The sequence below is a fragment of the Cnephaeus nilssonii genome (assembly GCF_951640355.1).
Source record: "Cnephaeus nilssonii genome assembly, chromosome: 4".
Classification (NCBI taxonomy): domain Eukaryota; kingdom Metazoa; phylum Chordata; class Mammalia; order Chiroptera; family Vespertilionidae; genus Cnephaeus; species Cnephaeus nilssonii.
The window spans coordinates 15910909-15931945 of NC_137075.1; the positions used below are offsets into that span (position 1 = coordinate 15910909).

Sequence of the window (21037 nt, forward strand, 5' to 3'; positions counted from 1 at the left end):
GGTACACCAACAAAAAAGTGTTCAAACAGCAGGGACTTTTTTTGTGCGTGGCGTAATGAGCCAGCGCTCAGTCCTATCCCTCTGCTTCACGCAGCCTTTCCTTCCCCTCGGGACACGACAAGTATGACGTCGCGTGTGGAGTTCATTTTTACCAACACCCTGCAAGCAGCAGATGGGGACTGCCATTTCTTCACTATGTAAAGCTTGTAGAAGCCTCAAGAAATGTTTGAATTATGACCATGTTGAAAGGGAGTATAAACAAGCTAGTCTTCCCACACAAGGGCCTAGGAAAACAGCCGGATATTCTCTAGTCTCAGGACGGAAGGAGGAACCGAGAGACTCTCCCCAGTGGCAGAGCTGGGATCGGAGCTCTGATGATTCTCAAGCTACTGACTGCAATGAGTCCTACCACCTTAAAGCAATTCTCTCCCTCTGGGGTCTTTTCAAGATAAGAATGACAGGAACGCACTATAAAGTATGTCTGAATGTTTTTCCAATTACAGTGAAGTTGTCACTTAACATCACGGACAGATTCTGTGACTTTAAGTAAACTGACATAATGAAACCAATGTTACCATAGGCTGTTAAGTTCCTAGGGCATCTCATCAACGTCGTAACTAAATTACGGTGAACAAAATGATGTTATTCTAGGACCTGCTGGTACCGTTACCTAAATGGTGTAGTAAATCATCCACATCAGATAACATGACTGGTTTTTAAACGCAGTAACAAGGGTGGTGGGGGTGGAGGAAGCATGGATCTGATCATTTTGTGGGTCTTCTGAGATGAGTTGAGAACAGCAGGCTGTCACCTGTGGCCAGCACAAAAAGACTCAATACTGTTGATGGAATCAACTGTAACATATGTTTCTGTTAATGAACATGTGCTCAGAGACAACAAAAGGGCCCAGATTTATCTCCCTTAGAGCTACAAGCCTTTGAACCACTCTGGATGAACATTCTACATTAAAAACCCAAAGCCTCTATTTTCTAAGTTGAACATAAATCCAGACTATAACAGACTTCTCATGAAAGAGAGGTGAACTAAATGAAGAAAGATGTGGCAGTGCTTGCTTTAAAATGCCACCAAAGTTTACTGAAATAGTTTGACTCTGAAAATCTATTGACATTTCCAATATTGGGGAGGGCGGGTTACTATTATTGAGAACGGAGACTGACCTTGTTCCGGATACTATGCGAGAGTTTTATACACATAATTTTATTAATTGTCTCAAAATTCTTTCTGTATATGGGTAACAGCCTCAGCAAAGTAGAGTGACTTCCTGATGGTTTTCTAAGTAGAGGGGTGTGGATCCGGGAGAAAGCCCGGGAAACTGCATTTTCCTCTGTGCCGCCTGCCTGTGCTGGAGGTTCTCAATCCTAGTTTCACTGCAGAATTGCCACTTGTAGATCTTTTAAAGCACAGTGTCCAAGCCCCGCTTCAGGCACACTTAATCCTGACATTTGAGGTAAAGACTTAGCACGCATATATTTATTTAAAGTTGCATGAGTGATGATTCTTTTGAATACTTAGGGTTGAAAATCACTAATCAATGGGTTAATTTAATTTAAATTACTAAAAGTAGTTAGGCTAGAAAGTTTAAGTATTACAATTACCTTGGAAGACCTATGCTGGTAAGAAATTGTGGTAGTATCAATTTACATATCATCCAAAGCAGTGCTTCTCAGATTTTACTGTGAACATGATACCCTGATGCTTTTGGTGAAATGCAGGTCTGCAGTGAGGCCTGTTTCTGCATTTCTAACAATTTCCTAGGTGATGTTGGGGCTGTTGGTTTGTAAACCGCACTTTGAGGAACAAGGATCTGGGGACCAGAGTTCAAGTGGGGGTTGCGCATGTCTATGGATGACCAAGAGATGAAGGTTAAAATCTTATACTGCTTCCCGCAACCCTGGCTGTGATCACTCTCACTGCGAAGGCAGAGCTTTGGTGACCGTGTCTGCTCAGCCTCTCACCCCGTCTCCCCTCCGCCCTGCACGGCCTGCCGGATTGCTGAGGATGTCAGCTGTTGTGCTCTGACAGATATTAGGGGGTCAGTAATGTTTAATAGCCTCAATTTTTAAAAATAAAATTTTGTTCAAATAAAGTTCACAGTATACCTTTTCCCCCAGGTGAAAATTGTGGTTCTCTACATAGAAAGGAAAGATTACTGTCTCCTGTCAGGCAGCTGGTCTTTGGCAACTGTCCCTAAGGAAGAGACTCGTCCCTCCCTACTCACTCATGTTAAAATTAAGCAATTAGTACAATTTCATTATAATGATCATTGCTGTCTGGACTTCTTCGAAACAAAATGGCTTGATTGAAAATGACATTAGTCCTTCCCTGTGATTTTTTTGGGGGTGGTGGTGGTAGAAAGTTATATTAAAAGGTTAAAATTTGATCAAATGACACCAAGTAATTTCCAGACTGAAATAAGAAAACAGTGATCTGAAGGGGAAATTGTTCTCAAGTCAATGTAATAAGCACTTAAACCTAGTACAAGCCAGAACAGTGATTTAAAAAACAATATTTAAATGAAATTATTTGTGCCTGTGTATTTTTAGATACTTACTGCTATGCTTCCCTCTGGGAGTTTTGCTGGCTGGTCTTTATAAGGCATCTTCTTAACTTCAAAGGACACCAGAGATGCGAGAGAATAGGGATCATTCTTTCTCTGCAATTAAAAATATTTAAATGTATATCATATAAAGCTTTTACTGGCAGCCACCCAATTGTTTTCAGTATTTTCCATTTCCAAAGCAAAATGTCCTCCCCCTTTCTTCCTTTTCTTTTACTTTCCCCCCATCCATTCATCCATCACTCACCTGACATCCATCCATCATCTACCCATCATTCATGCAGACATCCATCCATCCATCATCCATCCAAATATCCATCTATCATCTATCCATCATCCATTCATTATCATCCAATTGTCTATCCATCCAACCATTCATCCTCTTCTTATTTTTTTAAATTGCCTTATTAACAAAAGACTTGGTACAATAAAGTTAAAATAAAAAAAACAGAAAATCAGAGTCCTAAAAAGGAGTCAGCACAGTCATTTACATAGCTGATGTGAGGGAAAAACAAAGAGGAAACATAGTGGGCTAAAAAATTATTGTTAGAGAGGGAAATATCTTAGGGGAAAGACTAGTACTAAGTCCTAAAGAAATGTATCACATTTCATCTCATACAGAAGACCCAGAGCACTGACTCTCAGTCTGGGCACCATTAAGATTTTAGGCTGGTCGAGGGGCTGTCCTGTGCAGTGTAGGATGTTTAGCAGCATCCCTGGCCTCTACTCACGAGAGGCCAGGAGCACCTCCCCCTCCCCTAGTTGTGACAACCAAAAATGTCAACCAAAAATGTCTCTAATTATTGCAAAATCCCCCTAGTTATGAGCCACAGACCTAGAGCCATATAGTGTTTTTTGACAGAACTTTTCAGCAAAAGTCCTTTTTGTTTAATTGGTTCTCATACTAACTGTTGATTAAAGTCAAAGGAAAATATTTAAGAGTAAGTCAAGAAAGGACATTCTGAGAACTTAGGCTTCCGTGCTTCTCTACTTAACTTGAGACAGTGATTAGATTTACCCAGTGGTGGCCAGTGGCTGGCTCATATGGCTCTTGAGAAATTGTTCAAGTTTCAGGAATTATGAGGAACAGTTGTTAAATAGAACCATTACTAAAATGTAAATTATATATACATAAAATTCTGTCAATTATGTATTTTTAAAGGTAATACATACTGAAAACTCAGTACTTTTAATTCTTTTATTGCATTTTACTATTATCTACATATTATTTATGTCTATTGTATCTGAAGGGGAAAGACTCTGTGATGGTGAGCTACAGTGCATCTTTTTCCAACTCCATATTCAGCAATGTCATGTTAGCAGCTTGAAATCGGCCACGGGGAACAATATTTACACCCTGGGAATCAGTGAATGCAGACTGGTGCAGCCACTGTGGAAAGCAGTATAGAGTTACCTCAGAAAATTAAAAATGGAATTGCCTTATGATCCAGGGATTCTACTTCTGGGAATTTATCCGAAGAAACCCGAAACACTAATTCAAAAGAATATATACACCCCTATGTTCATGGCAGTGTTATTTACAATAGCTAAGATCTGGAATCAGCCCAAGTGCCTGTAAGTAGATGAGTGGATAAAAAAGCTGTGGTACATTTGCACAATGGAATACTACTTTGTTAAAAAAGAAGAAGAAGAAGAAGAAGAAGAAGAAGAACAACAACAACAACAACAACAACAACAACAACAACATACCCTTTGCAACAGCATAGATGGACCTGGAGAGTATTATGCTAAGTGAAATAAGCCAGTCAGAGAAAGACAAACACTATATGATTTCACTCATATGTGGAATCTAGTGAAAAAAAATAAACTAACAAACAAAATAGAAATAGACTCAGAGATAGAGAACAGACTGACAGCTGTCAGAGGGGAAGGGTGTTGTGGGGCTGCATGAAAAAAGTAAAGGGATTAAGCAAAAAAAAAAAAAAAAATCTCATAGATACAGACAACAGTATGGTGATTACCAGAGTGAAAGAGGACATGGACAGGTAGTGAGGGTAAAGGGAGGGATAAATGTTGATGGAAGGAGACTTGATTTAGGGTAGTGAATACACAATACAATATACAAATGATATATTATAGAACTGTACACCAGAAACCTATATGCTTTTATTAACCAATGTCACCCCAATAAAATCCAACAAAAAGTAACATAGATAGAATGCTGAAATGAAAAAATAAAAAAACAATTTTAAAATATAAAATATTTTGAAATTAAATCTAAATATTGTAAACATAGAAAATGTTTAAGAATTTAAAAATCATTTAAAAAAATAAGCTTGGTGCTGAGCTTGTGAGAAGAGGTTCTCTGTGAGTGGTGTGTATGTGCTTCAGTGTTTTCTATCACCTGGAGAAATGTCTTGGCCCATAACCGTGATCTGACTTTCAGGACTGCACTTTCCCCTCCTTCTAGTCGTCCCACTGCACAGGAGATCTGTAAGCACTTGATATTTGTGCAATTCTGCAAAAAACAACAGCAACTTTAGAAACTTAGCATCTTTAAATTGTGGTAGAGAGTCAACATTAAAGTCAATTTGTTCATACCTTATTTCCTCAGAAGTCATCATCTAATCCATAAATTATTAATTTAAATGAAGAACAAATACATTAAAACAACCAAAAAAAAAAAAAAAAACACCACAGTTTGGTATCCATGATGCATCAACTTCAGTGGTAATGTAGAGATAAAATGGAACATAAATACAACATAAAATTGAAGTTCTTTTCTAAAGACTTAAAACTAACTTCTTGTAGAAGCAACTGAATTGTTCTGTTTCATTTTAATAGAACTCAGGAAGACATTTCTTTTTTTAAAATATTTTTTTTATTAATTTCAGAGAGAGAGAGAGAGAAACATCAATAATGAGAGAGAATCATTGATTGGCTGCCTCCTGCATGCCCCACACTGGGGAACGAGCCGCAACCCGGGTATGTGCCCTGACTGGGAATCGAACTGTGACTTCCTGGTTCATAGATTGACGCTCAACCACTGAGCCATGCTGGTTGGGCAGGAAGACATTTCTTATGGGCATTCACAGCACCTGAGCCTGGACTAAGCAAAGTCCTGAAATGGCTTTTGAGGAAGGTACCTGAGTCCATATTATCTCAAAGTCCCAAAGTTACTAGCCCATTGACAAGCATTTGTTCTATAACATTCTTTTTTCTACCCAAATTACTTCCTGGTTATAAAGCAGGATATTCTGAGAGTTCCATCCATTAAGTTGTTTTTAAACTAGTTTGTAGGGTCGTCCAACTTCTAATGGGTAACCTTTAATATATAAAATGCATGTTCCTGGAAAGTATTCGTTATGATGACATTCTTCCTATCAAATCATGCTTTCTGATGGGATTACATTTTCCATGTTCCCATGTACAGATTATACTTCTTGAGTTATACTCACTGATTTGAATTTATTGTGTGGGCTATGGTTTATTTTTTATGTCTCAAGCACTGGGCACTAGCCTATGGATGTTCAATATTGGATACTGTGTGAAGTAGTTGACTAACGCATTTCACATTAGTGAAGTCGATAAAATACAGAGCAGCCTGAGGAACATATTACTATGAAAATCTTTTTCAAGACCCTCATAATTCTATAAAAACCAAGCAATAAGTAACGTGTATCTGATAAACTCCAATAAGGTTAGATTTCTTCATAATGTTTCCAAATACAGGCTGCTGGGCTGCTCTTGTTCTACCAGAGTTGGACACTTAGGTGTTTGGGTCTTGGCCAGGTTGAGAGAATCCAGGGAAGGTGATGGTTTTAGAAAGTGGTCAAGCGTGTCAAGTGCTGTCCTGGCCAGTGTGGCTCAGTTGGTTAGGCATCGTCCCATGCATTGAAAGGTTGCCGGTTCGATTCTTGTCAGGGCACGTGCCTGGGTCACAGCCTTGATCCCCAGTTGGGGGCATGCAGGAGGCAGCCAATCAATGTTTCGCTCTCACATCGATGTTTCTCTCTCTCCCTCTCTAAAAATAAAATTTAAAAAAATCTATAAAAAAAAAGAGTATCAAGTGCTAAACAGGACTAAGAAAGATAAAGTTTCTATAAACTGAGTAGTTAAAGGAGGAGAAGGAGGAGATGGGGGCGATAGCTGCAAAAGCAGCAGGAGCCCGAGATGAGAAAGGCAGGGACAATTCTTAAGTAGAGGAGAAATTATATCTCAGGGTTACAGATACAGATTTTTCCTATGCAAATTGGAAATTATGATCCCAACACAGGATGTTGGCATTTTGCACTTTCAAATTCCTAATCAGAAATGTGATTCAGTAAGTTGTTTTTGACTAAACAAAAACTGTAGGAGGTCTTATTTAGCTTTTGATTTCAGAATAAACTTTGCATAATCACTTTCTATCCAGAATTATTTTGACTCGAGGACATGGGCAGGCATATCATTTACAACTTTTGAACCAATAAGAGAGAACAGGAATAAAACATAGTTTAACAAAATCAGACGTTGAAATCAAGGATTGCCTTGCTCTCATCTGCAAGTAACACGTTTCTATGATATTTAGAGGTTAGAAATCATCTTGCATTAAAAATCTTTAAAGAGAAAGAAGAAAAAAATCTGACCCCATCACACAAGAGCATATAATTTTTCAAAAGAATATTGGTTATTGATATCCACTGCCTTTATATACTCATGAGACACACGCTGAAGTGGAAACTCAAAAATATAGCTGAATCTTGATTTTCCAAATTCTTGGTCCCCAGAGATTTGAACATTGGTTCGCCAGAGGGCTTTCCCCTTGGGACTGCACATTAGAATTCTATAGATGTCAATCATTTTCTTTTTTGTTTATTTAAAAAAATTTTAATGAGGAATAACTGATATGTTACATATTAGCTTCAGATGTACAACATAATGATTTGATATTTGTATATATTGCAAAATAATCACCACAATAAGACTAGTTAACATCTGTTTCCATACAAAATTACACATTTTTTCTTGTGATGAGTACTTGTAAGATTTACTTGCTTACAGCTTTCAAATATACCATATGGTATTATTAACTATAGTCACCATGCTATAATTACATTCTCAGGACTTAAATCATTGCTTTGTGTTCTATTCCTTCTGGAAGCCTTTTAAAAATGATACTATTTAGAATTTTATTAAATTATTTTAAACTCAATAGCATATCAATTCCCTATTCTTACGTTTTTCAAAACATTACAGTGTCATAAAAATGTACAGGGACTCGAATCATATAATCTGCCAACTGCCATATAGCTTTTGTCATGTAATTTCAGGTTCTTCTAGTATAATAAACATTCTTCTCTTGACTTAAGTTTAACTAATCAAGTTAGACTTGCTCATTGTACTTTCAGTCCATTTCCATGTTTGAAACTTTTTACACTGTCAAGATGAAATAAATGAATGCCAGAGCATATTCAAGACATACATTTTAAAAAGCACCCATTTATCCCCTTTTAAGTGTGTAGGTCAGTGGCATTAACATTCACATTGGAACAAGTGGAAGAATTGAATCAAAAATGCTGATTCAGGAATGCTGTCCACAGTTTTATGAAGTGCTGACTCAGCTCAGACTAGATCAACCACAGACCTCAGTGCTAAGATCCAGTTTTTTGGCCCAGGAAACCTGAATGCACCCTTCTCAGCTGAGATTCAGGGGCAGGGGCTCACCTAAAACTCTCACCAGTGCAGTGTCTGGGGAGAGGCTAACAACCAAATCTTTATGTTCTTGAAATACATTAACAGTCACATTTTATGTTTTCATCGCTACTTCTCCAATGTGGCCTCCATGGCAGGTTTAGAAGAATGAAAATGCTACATTGCAAATACTCATTAGTCCTCACAGAAAAGTCACTTCCATTTCTCGCAATACGTACTGACAAAAAATGTTAGGCATATCTGAGCATCAGAGGATGAAAACCGGTACTTGAAGTTAAAGCCCTCTGTGCTGGGAATTCTGTCCAGTCCAGTCTTCCCTCGGTGTGTGCACGGACGGGACTCACCAGGATTTTTGCGGGGCTCTGTCTGCGCAGCTCCGGCCCCGGCACCGGCACCGGCACCGGCACGTCTCTTTTCCTGACATGGTGAGGGATGGTTGAGTTTTGCAAAAAGGCGCTCAGTTCAGGGGTGTCCTTTGGGGGAGCAGCAAGCTGTAGACAGAAAGCAAGAGATCACGTACAATCACATTAACGCTTGTTACCCAGCCTCGAACTCTAAGCAATGTTTTTCACAACTGGATGTGATTCACATTAGAATTCAGACATGCTTTCTTTTACCAGCAGCATTTCCAGCAGCCAAGTGAACCCCGTTCATAAGGAGCAACTTTCCATTCTCCAGTTACAGGAATCAGGAGGCATGGGAATGCACCTGGAAAGTTTGTCTTGTGAAGATAAGACTTGAAGCAGAAGGGATTTCCCCATAGGATAGAAAATGTGGCGTGACTTTTCAGGCATGAGTCATTATTCCCTCCTTACTTTCCTCTCTCTCTCTCTCTCTCTCTCTCTCTCTCTCTCTCTCAGTTTTATATACATATATAAAACTGAGTAAGTTTCCATGTGGAGAGATGGATCTTGAGGTGGCAGAAAAGTGAGGCGCTGACCATGGGGCACTGATGTGGTCTAAGACCTGACTTCAGCATGTCTGAACCAAACACTCCTATTGTAAGGAGTGCTCCCTCAGGAAAGAACCAGGTTCTAATGAAATGATTTTTCCTAATCATGTCCAATGAACATTATGCCATAATAAAGTTTGTTTTCAGCCCCAAATTGGTTTTGCAAGTGTTCTAGAATTTATGACTTTATCTCAGGGTCCAGGCTAGTTCATCTGACGGCTCAATCCATATTTAGAGAGTTCCAATAAATTACACATAATATCTCATTAACATTATTTTCAAAAAATATGTTTTTTATTGATTTTTAAAGAGAGAGGAAGGGAGAGAGAGAAACATCAATGTGAGAGAGAAACATTAATCCGCTGTCTCCTGCACACCCCCTATTGGGGATCAAGCCCAAAACCCAGACATGTGCCTTGACCTGTAATCAAACGCAACCTTTTGGTGCATGGAATGAAACAACACTCAACCAACTGAGCCATACTAGCCAGGGTCCCGTTGACATTCTTTATTTTAGACTAACTAAATACAGAACCCTAATTTTCTTCTCCCATTCCCTCCAAAAAACACATCTTCTTTTATGCAGGGTTGTGTTTTTTTTTGTAGTCACAGGAACAATAATGATATGCTCATATCTGTGGGATGAGAAAAGACATCCTCACATGTAGATGTAGGATGCACGACAAAGATGAAGTTATAGTGCCCAATATGTCCTAAAAACCTAGAAAAATCTATTGGACAAACAAAGATAGAGTCCAGACTCCTGAACAGTTTTTTAAAAATTATGTAGAGTTACATATAACTTAGAAAGATATAAAATCTTAGTAAGGGGAAAAGGCAGGTTACAAGATAATATATATAATAAGATTGTATATTTTAATAAAAAATGAATGTACACTTACCTTGTATATCTAGAAATAGAAAAATAACCTAGAAGAATAGTCATCTAAGTATTGCCAGTGGTAGAGATTTGATAATATTAAGGAAGTGTTGTTAATTTCTTTTAAGGTATGATAATGATATTATGGACTCTTAAAAAGTATCCTTAATTTTGGCGATGTGCAGTGAAATGGAGTGATAAATCAATGCATAAATAAATAAGAAATGTAACAATAGTTAGGTGGTGACATTAGCAGAAATTTAAATTTTTCTTCTTTATTTTTTTACATGTTATCTGACATTCTTATGATGGACATTTAGTATTTTTTAATAGGAAAACAAAACATTTTTATGATTGTATTAAGAGTAAAAAAGAAATAAGAAAGTGGGAATAGCAAGTATAGTTTGGCTAAAAATGGAAGGGAAGCCCTGGCAGGGTAGCTCCGTTGTCCCGATATGCCAAGGTTGATGGGCAAATACAAGAATCAAACAACGAGTGCATAAAGGAATGGAACAAAAAGTCGATGTCTCTCTCTCTGTAGGAAGCGGTTACAGGGTTAAGCCTCGGACTGACCTGCTGGCAAAGTCACAAACAAGTCCCAGCTTGGAGGGCTCAGTCCTCTAAGCATAATTAAGCTTGATCTTGTGACAGCTCCCTAGATCTTTCCTGAGTAGCTAGTGGGCTGTGGGAGGGGCAGCAAGTGCTGCCAAAACAAGGGAAACTTACAACAACATTGTAGATTACCTTGTTTGTCCCTGATTATAAATAAAGCACCAGCTTTGCAGTCTGGATCTGTTCTGTGGCCTCAGCAAGGCACAGAAAGATCCACCCAGCTCCCAGCTTTATGAATCTATTTCTGCGCCTTGTTTTCTTTATTTCTAATATTTCTCAATCCCTGGCCACCTCCATTTAGAACCGGTTCGTTCATCTCTCTTGCCGCGCGGGACGTGGAAAAGGGAGATCCCCGCCATGTTTGGCCCCTGCCACATCAGGCCCTCGCTCTCTCTCTCTCTCTTCCTCTTCCTCTCTCGCTCTAAAAATCAATAAAAGTATTTAAAAATGGATGTGAAAAGGGTCCAGTTCTTGGAAGAGGATGCAGAGTCAAGTTATTTGCTTACTGTTCATTTTGAAGATGGAGGAAATTTAACTATGTTTGTAGGACCCAAGGAAGGAACTGGTAGAGAGAAAGAGGTCGAAGATGCAGGACACAGAGGGGATACTTTAGGTAGCAAGGTTAAATTTGGAAGCGAAGGAAAAACTCTCCTTCCCCAGAGGGGACACTTTATGTAACAAAGTTGAATTTGGAAGTAAAGGAAAAATTCTACTTTACCTGTGTGTAAAAAACAGCTGAAGATGAGGGAGAGATGATTAGGTGTGTGTAGGTGTGCAGGGATGGGTGGGGTGGAGGGTGTGGGAAAAATGGATCATTTGCGATTCTCTTGTTCTAAGGTCATGGGCTAATAGTTATGCTAGAGAAGCTGAATAGGAGGAGAGTAGTGAAGGTTTGGAGAAGCCAACAAAGAGAATGGGAGGTAGAGATCATCAGAATGGCAGGGAGGACTTCTCAGGACCCGGCTGCCCAGTGAGCACTTCCTCCCATCAATCTGCAATGATGCCCTCAGGTTAAGGGGTAGAGAAGCCTAAATGTGGGACTGTGTACGGTCAAGGTTTTCAGGGCAGGGACTTGGAAGGATGGAGGTGAAGGGAGGTGAAGGAAGGGAGTTTGTAAAAGAGTGTTTCAACCAACTCATCATGGAGTCCAGGCAGTCTTGAGAGTAGAATGGGTTAACTGACTAGTAAAAAGTTTTCATATCAAGGAGGTGAGAAATTATAAAAACAGGAGGTTGAATTTGAGGCTGGGATGTTAAATTAAATATCTAAGACTTAGAACTGAGGGAAGGGTCAGCCCCATGGACACTGGAATACTCCAGAATAATGGCAGAGTCTGGTCCAGTGAGGAATGTAAGGCACGAATGGCCCGAGGATACCCAATGGTGGAGAGTGTGATAGAAAAACCTTTATATCATAAGATTAAAATTTGAGTTTAGATAGAAAATTGTGAGAGTCTCTAAGATTCCATTATATATTTTTCTATCATATTCTGTGTTTATGTATGTGTATGTGTAGCTTTTACTTTGAGATTTAAAAAATATATATTTTTATTGATTTTAGAGAGGGAGAGGGAGAGAGAGATAGAAACATCAATGATGAGAATCATTGATCAGCTGCCCTCTTCACACCCCTTACTGGAGATTGAGCCTGCAACCCGGGCATGTACCCTGACCGGGAATCTAACTGTAACCTGGTTCATAGGTTGCCGTTCAACTACTGAGCCATGCTGGCTGGGCTGCTTTGAGATTTATCATGTATAATTTCTCTTTTTTTTAATAGGCCGTTGGGAGATCTCTTACAGAGTTAACTCTGTAGGTAACCAAACTACAGAGAAGAGGTGCTGGAAGGAATTAGGGAGTGTTTTGGTTTTTTTCCCCAAGTTACAGCCTATTATTATTATTATTATTATTATTATTAGTGCTAGTAGTAGCAGTAGTAGTAGAAATAGTAAAATAATAGTCCAAAGAGAAGAACACTCTTCAAATTCCTGTGTGGTTTCATTGGATGCAGCAGCTTGTGTACAAAGAACACATCCTATTGTGGTGGGTCCAGTATATAATTATCAAATATTTGTAAGTGGTATTTTAGTAAAACATAGGACTTACTCTGAGCTACAGCATGAATATATCACACAGTGGAAGTTGATAAAACATAATTCTTTTTTTAGCAACATTATTTTACAGATAGAGGAATGCCACTCTTAAACACCATAGTCAGAAAGCCTTCAAGTGGCTTGCAATCCAGTTTTCTCAAATGACATTCCAGAAATTATTTTAAAATACAGAAAACAAAACAAAACCCCCAAACAAACAAACAAACAAAAACCAAGAAGTTATCCAAGAAATGTAAACAACAGGGAAAGCCTATTTTCCAGACGAACTTTTGGAGTCTGTTTCACAACAGAGTGTAAACCACAGGTCATGTTTTTCCTTAATCTGAAACCCTCAGAGTGAGGAAGGCTGCGCTCTCAGCTCTCATGTGAGGCAGACATTCGGTTCCGAGTAACATTTGCTAAGTGCTGAGAGAAGCCGGTGGTAACCACTAAAGTATCTACTTCAGAACAAATATGAAAATTGCTCCTTTCTGCAATAAGGAAACAATTGTTAGTAAATATGGCTCTTCCCCCAGCTGCCACTCAGATTTTGACCCCAACTGGAGTTTTCTATTTTCATTGCTCGTCACCAAACTCTTCGCTCTGGTATAGGATTAAATTTATGGAATACTGTGTAGCTGGAATGTTGCAGTAAGTTGGAAAGCAGCCTTTGAAGAAGAGAGATGGGTGAAATGAGATTAAGGGCTCTGTGAACCCAAACAAGTGCAATGTGTACTATCTTTTTCTTGTTTGTCATTTGCTTTTGGACTTCAGGTATTCCTAGTAAGCAAGAGATGGTAGACTTCTCTCATGTAATTCTTTGCTATAATTAAAGAGAAGAAGAGACAAGCCCAGGGGGTCAGACTTCCATGTAATTTTCTTTAAGACATAATTGTTAAGAATTTGTTGGGAAGAAAGAAACCCACATTTTTTTTTAACATCCTGAAAACTTCATGCAAAGCATAACTAAAAGAATCAATTCCTCCAATTGTTTATTTTGAAGCTTTTCTTAGTTTTTGGACATGTGTTTTACATTTCAGAATATACATGAGAACCTGAAAACAATCTTACAAAGTAGATAAGGCAAAGAGAAATTGACCTTGGAGAGCATATTCTTTTTGGTGGCTAAAAATTGGACCTACAGGTACTATTAAAAAGCAAAGGGTGAATTAAACGAGAGAGTGAGAGGTGTGAACTAGTTGGAAGCTGTTGTTCTAGGAAGTAACAACTGTCCCTGCTTTCTGAATTAATAAGAAGCAGTAAGTAAATGGAGGCAGTTAAGAAGGAGAAAAATTCTCCTAAGGATAAGACAAAATTATGCAAATTTGTCAAGCCAAGCCACTGTCTGTGGGCTCACTGATTTACCAAATAAAAAACTATTTGCAGGACTATAATCTCTGACAAACAGTTTCTGTGTCTCTGCTTTCCATGCTTGTGCTATCTGGTTGTAATTTGGGCTTCCTCTGGGAACGGTCTTGTTCAAGAGACGAGTCCTCAGTCATGACCTCCTGCTTCCCATGGCTGCAATGACAGCTTTTTATACAACACTGGCTTTCTGTCTTGTGTGGGTTGTCCTAACCTGGTCTCCATCACACCATTTCTAGCTCAGGATTCTCCTTTCTTGTACTTAAGCCCAGAACGTTGTGTTGTGATCTTAGTGCAGGTTGAATGTAAGCATCTCATTTGTCTTCCTCTCCTGGGTACAGTTTTACATTCCGTAGCCCTTTCTCCTAGCATCTCACACTTGGCGGTTCACTATGAAATCTTGCCAATTAAAAAAATCCATTATTCTTTATGCAATGTTGGTTCCTTAATAGTGCTCACTTTTTCAACTCCATCTTATCTAGAAATCATAGCCTGTTTGCAGGACTCTCCAAACCTCAGGAAAGATTCCACCAAAATAAGAAAATTGGGAGTTTTGAAATCATTGTTTGACTTCCTTAAGAATAGTTGAGAAATACTTTACTCAACTCTAACATTTCATTCCAAGTTGGATCTAGGATGAATCTAGATTTAATAGATTGGTCTGAATGCCGCAGAGAGCTGAATGTTACAAAATGTTTTAGATGGTAGAATGTGGAGAAATGGCCACATTAAAGTCCTGTTTTCTGACCTGGACCATGAAGCCTGGAGTCAGAACCTTCAAGCCGTCTGCGTACGCCGCTATGTCTATGGAAGACAGAGACACTTGGTGAAGTGAAACCATCATGGGAGAAACCGGCAACCAAAACTGGAACCTTTTCACTGGAGGCAGAAGTGAAAGTGCCCACGGCACTGCCACGCCCTCACATTTACTTGGGCTGTGCAGTGCACCTAGCTTTTCCTGAACCCACCCTCTACCCATGATTCCATTGACCCTCCTACTCAGACATTTCAACAGTGTCAACAAAGCAGGCTAAGTGAATCTCCATGAAGCTTGATATGAGGCAAATATTTAAATGAAAAACTCACTGAATTCTAGTGGCATCTGACTATGTCCTTGCTGACCACCCCCCCACCCCCACCCCCCACCTTAATTTAGTTGCTGATGCTCTGTATTTGGGCAACAAGGAAGGTGTATGTGGGTGAAATCTTTTGCCTACTATTTCCTAAAACAGCCACAGGTTACAGAATGATCGTGGCAGTGGCTTTCAAAGGCTGTCAGTGTTCATGCACCGGGCCTCTAATATATGTGTGTGTGTGTGTGTGTGTGTGTGTGTGTGTGTGTATGTATAATAATCTGGCCACTCAGTGTGTGTGTGTGTGTATGTATGTGTATGTACTACTATCTCCTAAAACTGCCACAGGTTATAGAATGATCTTGGCGGTGGCTTTCAAAGGCTGTCAGTGTTTGTGCTTCAAACCCTGAGGACATTAGGCCAATTTGCTCGGGTAACCAAACTGTACCAGCTGCTGTTGTCAAAACTGAGCCCCATTCAGGCCTTTTTGGACTTTGAGGTTTATGTAAGCAAAATCATATTGGGAATATACACTGAGTGGCCAGATTATTATGATCTCTGAACGCATAATAATCTGGCCACTCAGTGTATATCCTATATCATAAAAGGCTAATATGCAAATTGTCCCCTCGACCAGGAGTTCGGTCAGCAGGCAGGCCGGCCAACCGCCCATGTCCCCTCCCCCTGGCCAGGCTGGCCAGACCCCACCCATGCACGAATTCATGCACCGGGCCTCTAATATATATATATATATATATATATATATATATATATATATATATATATATATATATATATATATTTGTGTGTGTATGTATATATATGTATATACATATACATATACATACACACACACACACACACACACACACACACACACACACACACTGAGTGGCCAGATTATTATGCATTCAGAGATCATAATAATCTGGCCACTCAGTGTATATTCAACTTATATATGGGTTGTATTTCAGAACGTTTTAAGCTAGATGTTTGGCACTCAGTATGCATTTCTCTTTAGAACTGATGTTTTAAATGGTGGTCCAGTTCTCAGGCCAGCCCACAAGCAAATCTACTTTATGCACAATATGTCTTTGGTACATAAAACTATGTATTTGCAATAAAAAATAAAGCGGGGATAGTTGCTATGTGAGTAACTTAAAAAACAAAAACAAATCATTGTGTTGAATACACTATATTAAATGCTGGTACCTTTAATTAGAGAGAAAAGTGGGGATTTTGCTGAGGCCATGGGGGGAAGGGGGGCTGCACAGCTTTTAGAGTTGGTGGCACTGGTTCCTTAGAGTGGTTGACCTAGAAGCTGCTTCTGAGGAAATCTAATGGTTCCTTTTTCATAAACAAATTTCCTTAGGAATTTGCCAGAGTTGGAAAGAGGCAGTGGAGAAGGTAGCTACTTTCATTGGTCAGTAGTTAAAAATGAGAATATATACAGGAGGGAGACATTAACTAAAGAAATGTATGTGAACACGAGAGGAAGGGATTTTGCTGAAAGGAAATTAATGGAATGGTTGAAGAGGAAGACATGGTTGGGGACTCTGCAAATCCTCCAGAGGAAGTGTTTGAAAGTTGGGGTGGTAGTTCCCCCTCGGCAGGTCCACGGTTGGAGTATTTTGGTGGCTAGTCCAATGGGGACTGGGGCGTGCTCAGAAAGGATTCACAGAACAGGGATTGCTCACAGAGGCAGATGTTTTAAAAGGCACTTACCACTTATTACTCAACTTATAAAGAAACTGTAGAGCCAAATAGTAATAAATTGTACCTTCATCCACCCAGATTTAACATTGGGACTTAGTTCTTGACTATACAAATATATTTCTGCTTCCCTGTTCCTTTTACTAAATGTACCCTCTCTGTACTTCTTTAAGAACCAAGTTTAAAAAATAACTTTAGGTAGTTAAAAATCAAACCATCTATTCCCTAATTTTTAAAAAGCAGCAATTATTTTTGATGTAAGAATCTGAAATTGATATTAAATTTTAAAATTTCCCAGACCAATATTTTGAAGATAACAAGATATAATAAATAAATTGCTCCTTACTAATTTCCAACTACTTTTTAAGATAGAGAACAGATTTTAGCTTTGAGTTATCTAGGAAGAAATAAATTGCCAAGTAAATTAATAGAGATTTCATCAATAAATTATTTATCTTAAGAGGAAAATAATCAAGTACTCAATTGTTTATAGTTACTATATAAAATATACTGGTTATTAATTTTAAAAATATAATAATTATTGATAAAAGCTTGTTTGGACTCTCTGGGTCATGCCTATTGAGTATAGGTCAAAGCACTGAGAACCTGAAAGTAATAACATTTCAAGTGTCCCATGAATTCAGAATTTCAAGAATTCATGAATTATAGTAATTAGTTATTTTAGGGAACTATTACTTTATATTGTAGTCAAATCCTCTTATATTCACTTTCCATAGACTGAAAAATTTATAAAATAAACATAATTAAGTTGCTTTTTAAAAAATTACTCACCTTGGACAGATTTTAAGTCAAAGTCTATATGTTAAACACTAACTGGGTAGCAGGAAATACAGGTGTTTAGTATATACTACCACTCAGTTTGCATGAATCTGTCAAAAAAAGTTATCTATTTGTACTACTCCAGTCACTGTAAATGATTGTTAATTGCAAGGAAGAAAAAATAACTCACAACCAACATGGTGCACATTAAACAAGTTACATAATATATACAAACATATATAAATAGTGTCAGATATAAACTAAACATTACACTCAAAGAGAGTTAGAAACCTTCTGCATGTGCTCTAAGAATCCATGACTGAAGTAGAGTATATGTGAATTGCAGAACAGGACATATGAATGTTTTAATTACTTGGATGTTCTACATTAACATTTGAAGATGTTAATTTTGTAATATAAGCTACTGTCTCTGAAGACATTGAGATGTCAATGAAAAGCAGAGAGGAAATGGAAAATAAAATTCCTGGGAGGAAGTATTTTAAATAATTCTGTGGAATACAAGTAGTCTTCTTTATTACTTCCCCATAAAGAAGGAAGCTTGATGCCCCATAAATCTTTTAATACTGAACTCTCTTTTAGTCTTCCTCTCTTTGAATAGAAGGCATGTTGGGCTGAAAAAAGAAGCCTTTCATCACAGGCCATGTCCCAGCGCCCTGAGAGCAGAGGGAGACCTGGGTCCTGGAGGCCGAGTGAGTGTTCAGGAGCCTGCCCTCCACCCGTTTCTCACAGAGACGCTGTGTCCCTGCAGCCCCTAGAGAATGGCCATTCTTCAATGAAGTTCTCGGGTGAGGACATCTGATTAACAAGTGGGTTTTTTCCCCCTTCATTCAAATGTGACATTTTCAAGGGCTTATGCTAATTAATTTCTTTCCTTTCCAGAAGGAACCTAAAGCCAAATTTGAATCTTAATCTGGATAGGATCAGCTCCATGGATGCTTGAGGTCCTCATTGGGTGAAGTGTGACCAGCAAACCAGGTCTGTGGCTCTGACTGGGAAGGGGGGGTGGAGGGGTGAGGAGGGGGAGGGGGGAGGGGGGAGGGGTGTTTACAGAGGCAGAGTCTCAGACCTCACCCAAGACCCTGCATTCTAGACTCCCAGGTGATTGAGATATGCTTAACAGCTTGAGGAGCACTGCTCTCCGCTTCACTAAAAATGGGGTCCTGATAATTCCAGTCTGGGGGTTCTCAGGGCACAGAGATGGCCCTTGGCAAATTATTGCATTTCAACACTCGCTATTGGCAACAGCTGGAAAAGCAGTTTTGGCAAATATCCTCGTGTCCTTTGGCAATATACCAAAAAAGACTGTAAAAATATCATTTTGTACAAATTCTCCAAACCATGACATGTCCATTTATGATTTGGGTTTGGTTGTGCTGCTAGTCAAACAATATATGAAAAGTACATAGAAAACAGGCTAAATAAATAACAGGGCACCATAACACTAAGAGAGATTTAAGTTTTCTAGGTGTGATATTTTAAGTTAGGTCTGGCATTTTAACTATAAAACTAAAAGAAAAGGTCTGATCAATTACCATGGAAAAATATGATTACTTTGCTTTTCTTTTTTTTTTTATAAGCCACTGTTTTGGTTTATTCCTTACCATAAAAAGTAAACAAATCTGCCCTAGTTGGTTTGGCTCAGTGGATAGACCCTTCAATCCGTGGGCTTTGCCAGCCCACGGATTGAAGGGTCTGGGGTTCAATACCGGTCAAGGGCACATACCTCGGTTGCAGGTTCAATCCCTGGCCCTGGTCGGGACACGTGTGAAAGGCAACCAATCGATGTGTCTCACATTGATGTTTCTCTCTGTCTCTCCCCATCCCTACCACTCTCCGGGAAAATATCCTCATCTGAGGATAAACAAACAAACAAACAAACAATAAAGAAATCTGTAGGTAAGACCAGGCTCCTACCTTTATATCCTGTGGGTTGATATCTGGGTTTGTTTGACATCGTAGAGGTCCCAGAGTTTGAATATGAAAAATATAAAGAAGAAACTCATCCCGGGCAGAGAATGGCCAGCCCACCTCCAGAAGGGTGTCACTGATGGTACTCGGTCCAATATTGTGCAACTGCAAGCAAGGAACACGTTATGTTACGGTACAACACAGGCAGCAAGAGGAGCTCAAACCCCACACAGTCTGCGCCCATGCTGGAAAGCATGACTTTTGGTTTTACGTCATCTGGACTCGACTGTGAAAAATAGGAAAGAGAGTCTCTGAAAGCAAGAGGAGCTCTGGAAGTAAGATGTGCGGGTGCTTAGGGCAGACTCTTCAATCGGTGTGGCGCTCAGAGCAGATTTCCTCTGCAAAGACCCCTTTAACCATGTCTGATCAGTGTGATGCTTACCTTAAATTTATATTAATTTAATCGCAGTGTTAGAAGTGCCATTTGAATTATAAGCTTTCAAAACCCAGTTATCCTTTCTTTACACTGAAATCGCTTCTTTCCTGACTACTGACTTGTCAATTGCAACCATATGTGATGCACTCTCTTTCACCTTCTGGGAACATGGCCATCCATCAAATGCCAAAGACCCGGGCGGGCGGGCGCACCGCAGTTCACTTCCAGTGCGCATTTCAAAGCTGAGCTCCTTCTGTTTCAATAAGCAAATCTCAGGGAACGAAGGCCACATCTCATAAAGAGATGAACATTTTAAGCAAAAGAATCCTGGACTCACAGGTCACAAAACAGCTTACCAAAAAACACTAAGTATGTTCACATTTATTGTGGTCTTAAAAATTCAAAGTTAGCAGGGACCTTTGGGTGTGTGTTTTTTCACAGTTCTGACAATTGTTGTGGTCAGTAAAATAATTTGTAATTGGTTTTCTTTATTAGGTGGCCCATTTAATTCGTGTTACCAAAACAATGTAGCATGCATTGATAACAGTATACTAGTATTTTGAGACACGTAAGAAACATTCGATGATTTCTTTTGGCGCTACTGATTATTACCCTAAAATTTTACGATCCATTTATGTTACGATTAGAAGCAGGCCTGCCCTGAGAATGACTGAATTTGAATATGTTTTCAAACTTTATAGTTTCACCACTCGTAAGCAGAAACTAGTGCACAGAAGGTTTAATAAATGATTTGACATCTTCCTCCCACCCAGCCCCCCCCCCACCCCCGTCCCCCAGTGAAGTTGTTAATCCAAGTGGCCTTGGGGACCGTGTTATCCTTTTGCTATCAAGAGAGCTCAAGGCACAGATTTGGACAGGGCTTCTGCTTCTGAACCACAGGCTGGGCAGATGACAGAGGCGCTCCTGTCCACACTGCACAGGAGTGGATGCCTCGTCCCCATCTATGTAAAC

General features: G+C 39.2%; 1 protein-coding gene across 1 annotated transcript in view; it reads right to left on the reverse strand.

Moving 5' to 3' along the window:
• The window catches only part of ITGA8 (integrin subunit alpha 8), a 209382-nt gene that overhangs the window by 10288 nt on the left and 178057 nt on the right, over window positions 1–21037 (reverse strand). The window contains exons 25-28 of the mRNA XM_079769464.1: window positions 19636–19794; window positions 8578–8724; window positions 4944–5057; window positions 2573–2674 (exon numbers count right to left, since the gene is read on the reverse strand). Of these exons, the coding sequence (XP_079625590.1) occupies window positions 2573–2674; window positions 4944–5057; window positions 8578–8724; window positions 19636–19794 (522 nt within the window). The remainder of the gene's footprint in view (window positions 1–2572; window positions 2675–4943; window positions 5058–8577; window positions 8725–19635; window positions 19795–21037) is intronic.